The sequence below is a fragment of the Elgaria multicarinata genome, chromosome 5 (assembly GCF_023053635.1).
Source record: "Elgaria multicarinata webbii isolate HBS135686 ecotype San Diego chromosome 5, rElgMul1.1.pri, whole genome shotgun sequence".
Lineage (NCBI taxonomy): Eukaryota > Metazoa > Chordata > Lepidosauria > Squamata > Anguidae > Elgaria > Elgaria multicarinata.
The window spans coordinates 134,745,656-134,758,700 of NC_086175.1; the positions used below are offsets into that span (position 1 = coordinate 134,745,656).

Consider the following 13,045-nt stretch of genomic DNA (forward strand, 5'->3'; position numbering starts at 1 on the left):
ATTTCAGAAGTGGAGTGACATGGTCAGAGCGGCGAGCCAAGAAGATGATCTTAGAGGCAGAGTGGTGGACAGAGACCAGCGGACTGATGTGAGAAGAAGGAAGGCCAGAGAGAAGAAGGTTGCAGTAGTCCAACCGAGAGATAACCAGTGCGTGAACAAGAGTCTTGGCAGAAGAGACAGACAAAAATGGTCGAATCCTGGCAATATTATACAGGAAGAAACGACAGGATTTAGCTACTGCCTCAATATGAGGAATAAAGGAGAGCGAGGAGTCAAATATAAAGCCAAGACTACGAGCTTCCTTGACCGGAGTAAGCGTGACATCATTGACAGTAAGAGAGAATGAGAGGTGAGGAGAAGGTTTAGGAGGAAAAACAAGCAATTCAGTCTTAGCCATATTAAGTTTCAAACGACGATGAAGCAGCCAAGCTGAGATATCTGAAAGACATGCCGAGATACGATCGTGAACATCAGGAGAAAGTTCCGGAGATGAGAGATATAATTGTGTATCATTGGCATACAGGTGATATTGGAGGCCATGAGATTGAATAAGCTTACCCAAGGGCAGCATGTATAAAGAAAACAACAACGGGCCAAGCACCGAGCCTTGCGGAACCCCTACTGAAAGGGGAAAAGAGGAGGATGAGCTGCCGTTAGCCAACACGCTGAAAGAGCGACCCTCTAGATAGGAGGCGTACCAGTTATAGACAGAGCCACAGAGTCCAAGGTCATGGAGGGAATCTAAGAGAAGATCGTGATCAACCGTGTCAAAGGCTGCAGTTAGATCAAGGAGAATAAGAACGGAATAATGGCCTTTAGACTTGGCAGTAAGAAGATCATTGGTGATCTTAGTAAGGGCTGTTTCAGTGGAATGCAAAGGACGGAATCTAGATTGAAAGGGGGTTGGACTCAATGGCCTTGTAGGCCCCTTCCAACTCTGCTATTCTATGATTCTATGATTATTGTTGCAATGTAGGGCTAATATATATGTGTGGGACGTTACATTCATGTTTCACTTCCTCTTGTGATGCTGGCTTACAGTACTTTTCTTCTTCCTGTGTGTGTGTGTTTATTATGTATTTATTGACAGATTTCTAAACTGCAATTTCTGGACTTATGCCCTGTAGCCTTTTTTGTTTGTTTTGAAATGCTCCGACTGGTGAATTTGCAGTGTCTGATGCGCTCACCAGTTTTGCCGTTAGGAAAATATGGCCTCCAGAGAGAGCTTTTCAAAGGAGGATTTCTTCCTGGGGGTAGCAATTCATTTGCTTAGCAACCTGTTAGCAGCAGCTGTATGTTTTTTGTAGATTCTGGACTGAGCTACACCAGCCTGACACGACGTCTGTCAGCAGCTTATTAACCACGACAGCAAAAATGGAACCTCCACAATCGGAGGCAGTGTATCTTCAAGCACCAGGCTGCTTCAAGATGTTGGGCACCAGGCTGCTTGTGAACTTCCTAATAGGCTGCCTATTCACTACTGGGCTAGATTTAAGGTTCTTTTACTTCTGTACAAAGACCTAAACAACTTGGGACCAGGATACCTGAGAGAGCGCCTTCTCCCTTCCCAACCTGCCAGGTCACTGAGGTAATCTGAGGACATGCTCCCGGTAGTTCCATCTAGAACCATCCTCCGATTGGAGTCCATCAGGGGAAGAGCCTTCAGTGTGGTGGCCCCCTCCTATGGAACTCCCTGCCTCTGGAGGTCAGGCAGGCACCAACTTTGTATTCCTTCCGTCACCTCCTGAAAACATCCTTGTTCCAGGAAGCCTTTCCTTAACGACCAGCCACAGTTCACTGTACATTTTGCTTCTTTTAAAAATCTTATTTTAAGTGTTTCATTCTGCTTTTATTGTATTTTATCTTGTACGTCGCTCCAAAATTTTGAATGGGGAGTGGTATATAAATATTGTAAATAAATAAATAGTATCTGTCTGGTCCTTGTGGGAAACCGGAAACTGGATGGGATAAACCTACAGTCTGATCCAGAAGGGCTGACCTTGTGTTCTGATGTTCTTTCGTACACACACCTTATTTATTTATTTTATTGCATTTTTATACCGCCTAATAGCTGAAGCTCTCTGGGCGGTTCACAAAAACTAAAACCATTCAAAGTATAAAACAACAGTATAAAAACATGATGTAAAATACAACATAGAGGCACAACCAGGATAAAATCAGCAGCGGTGCAGAAATGCAAATTTAAAATACAAATTTAAAACCGCAAAACTAAAACTGATTTATGGACTGTTAAAATACTGAGAAAATAAACGAGAAGGATCTTGGAATTGCTGTAGATCACAAGCTGAATATGACCCAACACTGTGATGTGGCTGCAAAAAAATATATAAAAATGCTATTTTGGGCTGCATTAATAGAAGTATGGCTTCCAAATTGCGTGAGGTACTGGTTCCTCTCTATTCGGCCCTGGTTAGGCCTCATCTAGAGTATTGCGTCCAGTTCTGGGCTCCACGATTCAAGAAGGACGCAGACAAGCTGGAGCGTGTTCAGAGGAGGGCAACCAGGATGATCAGGGGTCTGGAAACAATGTCCTGTGAGGAGAGACTGAAAGAACTGGGCCTGTTTAGCCTGGAGAAGAGAAGATTGAGGGGAGACATGATAGCACTCTTCAAGTACTTGAAAGGTTGTCACACAGAGGAGGGCCAGGATCTCTTCTCAATCCTCCCAGAGTGCAGAACATGGAATAATGGGCTCAAATTACAGGAAGCTAGATTCTGGTTGGACATCAGGAAAAACTTCCTGACTGTTAGAGCAGTACAACAATGGAACCAGTGACCTAGGGAGGTTGTGGGCTCTCCCACCCTAGAGGCCTTCAAGAGGCAGCTGGACAACCCTCTGTCAGGGATGCTTTAGGGTGGATTCCTGCATTGAGCAGGGGTTTGGACTTGATGACCTTATAGGCCCCTTCCAACTCTACTATTCTATGATTCTTCTTTCCTGCAGGGCTGTTGACAGGGCCAGCCCAAGACATTTTGCTGCCTGAGGCAGAGCAACCAATGGTGCTGCCCAAGCCAAGGTGCAAGTACCCAATATTAGCTGAATTATTTTGGCACATGTGGCAGAAAATGCCATAATGCTCCCCCTCCATGGCAGTAGACATACAACAACAACAAAGTAAATAGCTCATAATTTGCTGCCTTTTTATAACACCCACGAATTGCTGCCTGAGGCAGCTGCCTTCCTCTGCCTCTTGATAGGGCCGGCACTGTCTGTTGATCTCAATTAGAATAAATGACACCACCAGCATAATGCAACACCGTATGCACTTCATTATGTGTCCCATCGTCAGTCCGTTGCATCTACTAAATGCCCTGACTCCTGTTTTCTTGCAGGCACTCTCGAGGCCTGATGGGTTTCTGATCGTCGCTGGTGACGAGCTGGGAAGAGCATGGTTAAACACCAACCTCTGCAGTACTACGAGCCACAGTTGTGTTTGTCATGCCTGACGGGGATTTACGGTTGCCGCTGGAAACGATACCAGCGGTCACATGATGACACCACAAAGGTGAGTCGCTAAAAGCTTCTGTGTTGCTGGGCTCACTGCTGCCATTTTGAAAACTTCTGTGTGTGTGTGTGTGTGTAGGCCGGCAGAGTAGCCTTGAATGTGAGGAGACCTCAATTTGACACTGAAAATTAATTAACACAGGCCCCTAAAGTTTAGCTGCACCGTTCCTCGTAAACTAGGGCAGAGACATGGAGGACGTTGTGGAGCAGTTCGGGAATGCTGCAGCCTATTCACCTGTTAGCCTTCGTGCTTGCAGAATTGCAAGGTTTTATGTGATCTTCAAATACTTAAAAGGTTGTCACACAGAGGAGGGCCAGGATCTCTTCTCAATCCTCCCAAAGTGCAGGACACGGAATAACGGGCTCAAGTTAAAAGAAGCCAGATTCCAGCTGGACATCAGGAAAAACTTCCTGACTGTTAGAGCAGTACGACAATGGAATCAGTTACTTAGTGAGGTTGTGGGCTCTCCCACACAGGAGGCCTTCAAGAGGCAGCTGGACAACCATCTGTCAGGGATGCTGTAGGGTGGATTCCTGCATTGAGCAGGGGGTTGGACTCGATGACCTTGTAGGCCCCTTCCAACTCTGCTATTCTATGATTCTGTGAGATTTGGACATCATAGCATTAAAAACTGCTTCGCTGGATCAGACCCAGAATCCACCCAGATTCCAGCCTGAGCTTGAACGAGATGTCTGTTTCATTCCTGGCGACTGCTATGCGGAGGTATGACCCTGCCAAGGAATTTGCAGAGACTCCATCTGTCTTTTATATCAGTGTGGATCAGGTGTCCGTCTGTGTGAAGGACCTGCTTGAAAATGAAACATGCCATTCAGTGCAAAGCAATAAATGAAAGGAGAGGCTCCCTAGAACGATTGCGGGGCTCTTAACATTTCTTGCAGCTTTGGGTGTTTCCTCCATGCAAGATTTGTTTCACTTTGAGAACTGCAATGGCTACAAAACCCCAGCGCTTTTGACGGTGAAGCGTGAGGCTCCTGTGAAGTGTGAGGCTCCTTTGAAGCGAGAGGCTCCTTTCTCCTGATACCTGTTTGCCAGGGAGCCAGTGTTAATTGATTGGAACTGATTCCAATTAATATTTTGAAGTATCAGCAAGTTAATGGTTCAGCTAGCATTCCACCCACCCACCCCCGTTAGTGTCTTTCTTCTTTTCTTCTTCACTGTAAGATTGTTGATTGATAGTATATGATTATATATATATGTGTGTGTGTGTGTATTTACGATAGCCACCTGTGCATCAGATGTTTGGCTACAAGACCACGGACGATGCTTTTAAAACACCTTTTCTTCAGCTGGACCCTGATTTGCAAACCAATGAGTTGCAGATGCTCTGAGAAAGAATGCTAGAGTTGTCTGTTTAAACCACTTGGCGCGTGGAGCCCTGAAGTCTTGCTTAAAAAAATAAAATGGTCCTAAATTCTGAATGCACTCCCTATATGTGATGCCCCCTTTTTATTTATTTATTAATTTATTATTTTATTTGTTACATTTGTTTACCGCCCAACAGCCAAAGCTCTCTGGGCCGTTCACAAAAATTAAAACCATAAAACTCGGCATAAAGTACAATATAAAACATAATGGCTTAAAACTGCAGTATAACAAGTGCAACCAGAGCAAAAATCTAGCAGCGGCGATTTTAAAATGCCATAGCAGATTTAAAGGAGCCGAGCTAGAATCTGGGATGCTAAAATGTTAAATATGTTTGGGAAAATAAAAAAGGTCTTCACCCGGCGCTGGGAAGAAGAACACAACGTAGGTGCTAGGAGAACCTCTCTAGGGAGCTCATTCCACAGCTGGGGTGCCACAGCAGAAAAGGCCCTGCTCCTGGTAGCCACCTGCCTCACTTCCTTTGGCAGGGGCTCGCGGAGAAGGACCCCTGAAGATTATTTATTTATTCATTTAATTACATTTATATACCGCCCCACAGCCGAAGCTCTCTGGGCGGTTCACAAAAGCTAAAAACAGTAAACATTAAAAAATATACAAAATTTAAAAACCATCAGAGACATAAAAGCAACAGTATAAAAACAGCAACATCCATTTAAAACAACAATTCTGGGGTCCATTAAAAAACAAACTTAGCGTTCAATGCCTTTAAGTGCCTGGGAGAAGAGGAAAGTCTTGACCTGGCGCCTGAAAGATAACAATGTTGGTGCCAGGCGACCCTCATCGGGGAGATCATTCCACAGTCGGGGGGGGGGGCACCACCGAAAAGGCCCTCTCCCTTTCGAGCCTGGGCAGGTACATATGGGAGTAGCCCATCCTTCAGGTAACTTGGCCCCATGCCATTTAGGGCTTTGAATATTAATTCCACCACTAGATTTCTCTTCAGAACCCTTACGTTAACCCCTTAATATTTATCCCCGGTCATAGCCTCTATTTCACCCTTTTCCAACTTGTTCATAGAATCATAGAATAGCAGAGTTGGAAGGGGCCTACAAGGCCATCGAGTCCAACCCCCTGCTCAATGCAGGAATCCACCCTAAAGCATCCCTGACAGGTGGTTGTCCAGCTGCCTCTAGTGTGGGAGAGCTCACAACCTCCCTAGGTAACTGATTCCATTGTCTTACTGCTCTAACAGTTAGGAAGTTTTTCCTGATGTCCAGCTGGAATCTGGCTTCCTTTAACTTGATCCTGTTCTTCCGTGTCCTGCACTCTGGGAGGATCGAGAAGAGATCCTGGCCCTCCTCTGTGTGACAACCTTTTAAGTCTTTGAAGAGTGCTCTCATGCCTCCCCTCAATCTTCTCTTCTCCAGGCTAAACATGCCCAGTTCTTTCAGTCTCTCTTCATAGGGCTTTGTTTCCAGACCCCTGATCATCCTGGTTGCCCTCCTCTGAACACGCTCCAGCTTGTCTGCGTCCTTCTTGAATTGTGCAGCCCAGAACTGGACGCAATACTCTAGATGAGGCCTAACCAGGGCCGAATAGAGAGGAACCAGTACCTCACGTGATTTGGAAGCTATACTTCTATTAATGCTGCCCAAAATAGCATTTGCCTTTCTTGCAGCCACATCGCACTGTTGGCTCCTATTCAGTTTGCGATCTACAACAATTCCAAGATCCTTCTCATTTGTAGTATTGCTGAGCCAAGTATCCCCCATCTTGTAACTGTGCCTTTGGTTTCTATTTCCTAGGTGTAGAACTTGGCATTTATCCCTATTCAATTTCATCCTGTTGTTTTCAGCCCAGCACTCCAGCCTATCAAGATTCCTTTGAAGTTTGTTTCTGTCTTATTATTATTATTAATAATAAGGTATTCGCTATCCTACCCAATTTTGTGTCATCTGCAAATTTGATCAGCTTTCCCTGCACCTCCTCATATAGACAAGCCGCTGGTTTATTTATTACATTTCTACCCTGCCCATTAGCCTAAGTTCTCTGTGCAGTTTACAAGACAAAGCTTAACACAGTAAAACACAACGGCACCATAAAACATAACATAAAGCCATCCATTTACAACTGAATAAAAACAAAGTCCTAAGCGAGATAAAAGCCAGCAACAGGGCAAAGATCTAAAAACGTACCAGCACAATTTTTAAACTGGAAAGCCACCTCCCATTTCATGACATCTGAGACGAGGGGGGAAAGGGCTCCTTAAGTCAGCTCAAGCTTCAATAGCAATTGTCCGATACGTTTCGTGACAGTCTTCTACCAAAACAAAGGGTGCTATTTTAGCCCCAAATCTGATCTCTTTCTCCAGCCTGTTCCTTGCTTTCGGCATTCCTGCAGCCGCGGCCTAGAAGGTTTTATACCTCGATACCTGGGCATCGTTTATCACATAGCTTGAGCTAATCTCTTTGGGCTGGCTGGCTCATATTGCCTTTCAGCAGGTAACAGAGGCTGCTGTTGTCTTAGGCTGCCTTTGAGTGGGCTTTTTGTGTGCCACAGCAGCTCTGTAATGTAACTGGAGAGGTCCACCCCGGCAGGGGTTTCGATGGAGTGTGGATAGTTCATTTAGCATCTCTTAAGAGGTGGCTTTCCTTTAGGGCTGAGAGACAGAACTGTTTCAGAGGGAGGACAGAGGCTTGAGAGAGGCTTTCTTTCCTCCTCCTCCTCCTCCTCCTCCTCCTTCTCCTCCCTCCTCCTCTTCCTCCTCCTCCTCCTCCTCTTCTTCTTCTTCCTCCTCCTCCTCTTCTTCTTTTTCTTCTTCTTCCTCCTCCTCCTCCTCCTCTTCCTCCTCCACTTCCTCCCTCCTCCTCCTCCTCCTCCTCCTCCTCCTCCTCCTCCTCCTCCTCCTCCTCCTCCTCCTCCTCCTCCTCCTCCTCCTCTTCTTCTTCTTCTTCTTCTTCTTCTTCTTCTTCTTCTTCTTCTTCTTCTTCTTCTTTCCCCCTCTGGCTAAACAGGTTTTGTAGGATTCTGAGCGTACAAAAACCTACCAGACTTGTCTTACCGCACCCATCCCTCCTTCAAAGGGCGGGAATCTTCTGTCTCCAGCTTTTGGCTGACTTGTGTTTGAAGGCAATAGTCTTGCAAGTTGAAAAAGGTGGAGGAAGATTCCGCCTGTATCTGAGTTTTTTGCTCATGGGCTAAATCACACACAATACATGAATAAAAGATCCAAGCATATGAAAGGACGCTTCTTTGTTTTTCTTTTAATGTTGGTGTGAAGCTTTTGAATCAAAGGCAAGGTGATTGTTTGAAGGCTTGAATGCGCCATCTTTTCATGCCGTTGCATTTTGCTCTGAATATTCCCTGGATGAAAGGAGCTCTGTTGCCTAAAACATGTTGTGGGGTTGGTTTATTCTTTTGGCTCTGTGAGAAGTTTTCTGTGTCTCCCTTCCAGCTGTGGTTGTACGAGATGCTCAGGAAAAGTATTGATTAAAAATAAATAAATAAAATGCCATGATATTGTTGCATGTTCTGTTTTTAAATGGTGCTTCCATTCCCTGCCCATTGTAAAAGGAGTGTCAAGTGACGCGTGTTGGGGCAAATGATCTCTGTTGTTGATGCTGTTAGTGGGTGGTTCTGCTGACCGGATGGTGGGTGTTCAACCTGTTCTGGATGGGGTTGCACGCCCCCTGAAGGAGCAGGGTTGTAGCTTGGGTGTTCTCCTAGAACCATCTCTGTCCCTTGAGGCTCAGGTGGCCTCGGTGGCACGGAGTGCCTTCTACCATCTTCGATTGGTGGCCCAGCTACACCCCTATCTGGACAGGGATAACTTGGTTTCAGTTGTCTACGCCCTGGTAATCTCCAAGTTAGATTACTGCAATGCGCTCTACGTGGGGCTGCCTTTGAAGACGGTTTGGAAGCTGCAGCTTGTGCAAAATGCAGCGGTCAGAGTGATAACAGGGACCAGAATGTTCAAACATATAAGATCCACTCTGCCCCGCTTGCATTGGCTGCCTGTATGTTTCTGAGCCTGATTCAAGGTGCTGGTTTTAACCTATAAAGCCTTACACGGCTTGGGACCACCATACCTGATGGAACGTCTCTCCCGACATGAACCTACCCGTACACTGCGCTCAACATCTAAGGTCCTCATCCGAGTGCCTACTCCGAGGGAAGCTCGGAGGATGGCAACAAGGGAGAGGGCCTTTTCAGTGGTGGCCCCCCGACTGTGGAATGATCTCCCCGATGAGGCTCGCCTGGCACTGACATTGTCATCTTTTTGGCGCCAGGTCAAGATTTTTCTCTTCTCCCAGGCATTTAGCAATATGTAATTAGCCTGGGATTGTTTTTGTATGTTTTTGTGGTTTAAAATTGTATGTTTTTGTGATTTAATTTTTTTGTATATTGTTTTAAAGTATTTTTATCCTATGTAAACCGCCCAGAGAGCTTTGGCTATGGGGCAGTATACAAATGTAATAAATCATCATAATTATCATCATCATCATCATCATCTTAGCTTCATACATATGAGGACGGGGGCTGAGCTGGTGTGATTGACCAGGAGCGTCATCAGATGGGTGGATTTTCGTGTTTTCCTACTGTCGCTATGGCCTCCTGCTGCTGTCCCACAATAGTGATGGTCTCTTTACATGGGGAGAGAAAGAGGAAGCAGCAACGACCACGTAGCCCATTCAGGGGCCGTTTATATCATGCCGCTTTTCCTGCACACAGCAGGAAATGGCAGCACACCCCATTGGTTTGTTGTTGTTGTTTAAAAAAAGACGGATTAAATGAGGTCTATTTTGCGATGGAAAAATGAGTGGAAGGAGCAGGAGGCGCAGGGAAAGCGGACGTCGTTGTCTAAAGGACGCGCAAACATCTGTAAGTGGGCAGGAGCGAGCGTGCGCTAAAATGCTCGTCTGATGACGCTCCAGGAAAGGGATCCTGGAAGGGAGCTATGGGGGAAGATGTCAGCCGAGTGCACGACAGCTGCAAAAAAGGAAAATTCCATGACGGGGATCAAAAAGGAAAAGAATCGGAAATAAATCTGCCAATATCTTAATACCTTTATAGAAATCCATGCGCCAGCTGCCTTAAGTGCTGTGTGCAGTTCCGGTTGCTACCCCTTTAAAAAAAAGGATGCTGCATGAGCAGGGAAAAAAGATGGAGGAAAGGGCAGCTATAATGATCAAGGAGCTGGAACAACCATGAGGAAAGAGTACAACAGCTGCGGATCTTTAGCTTGGAAAAAGGTGAATAAGGGCGCAATCCTATGCATGTTTAGACAAGAAAAAACTCCTATAACACCCAGCATTCCCCAGTCAGCATAGGATCTCCACGAGCCCCTGCCAAAGGAAGTGAGGCAGGTGGCTACCCAGGAGCAGGGCCTTTTCTGCTGTGGCACCCCGGCTGTGGAATGAGCTCCCTAAGGAGGTTCGCCTGGCACCCACACTATATTCTTTCAGACGCCAGGTGAAGACCTTTTTATTCTCCCAGGATTTTTAACAGTCTATAAATTAATTTTAACTTGGCTGTTTTAAATTTGTATTTTTGCATTGCTGCTGTTTTTATCTTGGTTGTGCTTTTATATTGTATTTTATATTATGGTTTCATACTGTTGTTTTGTTTTGAATTGTCTTAAATTTGTAAACCGCCCAGAGAGCTTCGGCTATTGGGCAGTATAGAAATGCAATAAATAAATAAATAAATAAATAAACAAATAAATAGGATTGTATTTCAAGAGCTTCATCAAACGGGGGGAAATCACGTTTCCATACCGTCACTTCTCTGCCCCCGCTCCTGTCCCGCAATAATTCCTCTTTTCTCCCCAAAGAAGAAAGAGGAAGTAAACAAAGACCACGTGGCCCATTCCGGGGCCTTTTTTTTTATCGCGCCGCTTTTCCTGCACACAGCAGGAAATGGCGGCACATTCCGTTTCTAAAAAAAAGTCGGATTTTTTGGGGGGAACTATATTGTCATGATAAAATGCTCGTCTGATGAACCCGTAGGGTTGGGGGGGGGGCATGATTAATTACGCCTGGTATGGAGAAAATAGGGAGGAGTTTTTCTTCCTCTCTAATATTTGAACACGGTGGGATCAATCCCCACGAAGCTGATTGGTGGGAGGTCCAGGACAGATAAAAGGATAGATTTCCTTCAGGTAGCGGAGAGTGAAATTACGGAATTTGCTAGATGTAGTCAGAATCACCAACTTGGATGGTTTTAAAAGGGGCTTATATTTGGTATTAGTGTACAAAGCCCTAAGCAACTTGGGACCAGAATACCTAAGAAAGCGCCTTCTCCACTATCAACATGCCCTGTCACTGAGGTCATCCGAGGGCATGCTCCTGGTGGTTCCATCTAGGCTCATCCTCTGATTGGAGCCCACCAGGGGAAGAGCCTTCAGGGTGGTGGCCCCTTCTCTGTGGAACTCACTGCCCCTGAAGGTCAGGCAGGCTCCTACAACAGGCTGCTTCTGATGCCTCCTGAAAACTACTCTGTTTCCAGAAGTCTTCCTCAGTTGACTAGCTACTGTTTTTCTGGTTCCTTTGTTTTTAAATTGCACAATTTAAATTTAAATTATGGAACTCACTGCCACAAGATGTAGTGATGACCACCCATTTGGATGGCTTTAAAAGGGGGTTGGATAAATTCCTGGCAGCGAAGGCTATCAAGGGCTACTAGCCCTGATGGTTGTGTGCTATCTCCAGTATTTGAGGCAGTAAGCCTGTGTGCACCAGTTGCTGGGGAACATGGGTGGGAGGGTGCTTTTGCACCATGTCCTGCTTGTTCATCCCTGGCCGATGGCTGGCTGGCCCCTGTGGGAACAGAGTGCTGGACTAGATGGACCCTTGGTCTGATCCAGCATCAGGGCCCTTCTTAGGTTCTTACTTTTCTAAACTTTCTTTACTGTTTATACCTAAGTTCACTGCTCTGGAATCTGTGTTAGATAGTTGAGCGTATATAAATATTGTCCATCATCATCATCATCATCATCATCATCATTATCATCATCATATGATGATAATGATACTTGGCTCAGCAATACTACAAATGAGAAGGATCTTGGAATTGTTGTAGATCACAAGCTGAATATGAGCCAACAGTGCGATAGGGCTGCAAGAAAGGCCAAGGCTATTTTGGGCTGCCTTAATAGAAGTATAGCTTCCAAATCACGTGAAGTACTGGTTCCTCTCTATTCGGCCCTGGTTAGGCCTCCTCTAGAGTAATTGCGTCCAGTTCTGGGCTCCACAATTCAAGAAGGACGGAGACAAGCTGGAGGGCAACCAGGATGATCAGGGCTCTGGAAACAGCCCTATGAAGAGAGACTGAAAGAACTGGGCATGCTTAGCCTGGAGAAGAGAAGATTGGGGGAGACATGATAGCACTCTTCAAATACTTAAAAGGTTGTCACACAGAGGAAGGCCAGATCTCTTCTTGATCCTCCCAGAGTGCAGGATTCGGAATAACGGGCTCAAATTAAAGGAAGCCAGATTCCAGCTGGACATCAGGAAAAACTTCCTGACTGTTAGAGCAGTACGACAATGGAATCAGTTACCTAGGGAGGTGGTGGGCTCTCCTACACTGGAGGCCTTCAAGAGGCAGCTGGACAACCATCTGTCAGGTATGCTTCAGGGCGGATTCCTGTATTGAGCAGGGGGTTGGACTCGATGGCGTTGTAGGCCCCTTCCAACTCTGCTATTCTATGATTCGATGATTCTGTGCTTTGTGGAGAATAAGGTTATTAGTGGTCACCAGTCATGATAGCCATAGATGACCTCCACTATTAGGGGAAGTATGCCAATGGTACCAGTTGCTGGGGATCATGAGCTTGTGGGTACCATTGCTTTCATGTCCTGCTCTTAATGGGCTTCCCATTGTGGAATCCGTTTGGCCGCTGTGTGAAGAGGAAGCCTCATGAGAGGACTTGGGGTCAGATTGAGCTGGGCTCTTCTCGCGTTGTGGTTCAATGTCCTCAGCAGCAGATTTCAAAGGCTGTAAATTCGGGTGCATTTCATTGCAGCAACAAAACCCTCTCGTGCCTCTCGTGAATCAGTGCGTGGGTTTATCGCCACCGCTCTACAACCCCGGCAGTATGTGACTTTCAGCAGGAGCGGGTGGGGAAAGGACTGAAAAGCCGCCGTACCCTTTTAAAAAGTACTTTAATTGAGCTGT

General features: G+C 45.8%; 1 protein-coding gene across 3 annotated transcripts in view; it reads left to right on the forward strand.

The window, feature by feature from the left end:
* Nucleotides 1-13,045, forward strand: part of GDPD5 (glycerophosphodiester phosphodiesterase domain containing 5) — a 219,667-nt gene that overhangs the window by 91,548 nt on the left and 115,074 nt on the right. For all 3 annotated transcript variants that reach the window (XM_063127249.1, XM_063127250.1, XM_063127251.1), the window contains exon 2: nucleotides 3,354-3,526. In XM_063127249.1, the coding sequence (XP_062983319.1) occupies nucleotides 3,410-3,526 (117 nt within the window). In that variant the 5' untranslated portion in view covers nucleotides 3,354-3,409. The remainder of the gene's footprint in view (nucleotides 1-3,353; nucleotides 3,527-13,045) is intronic.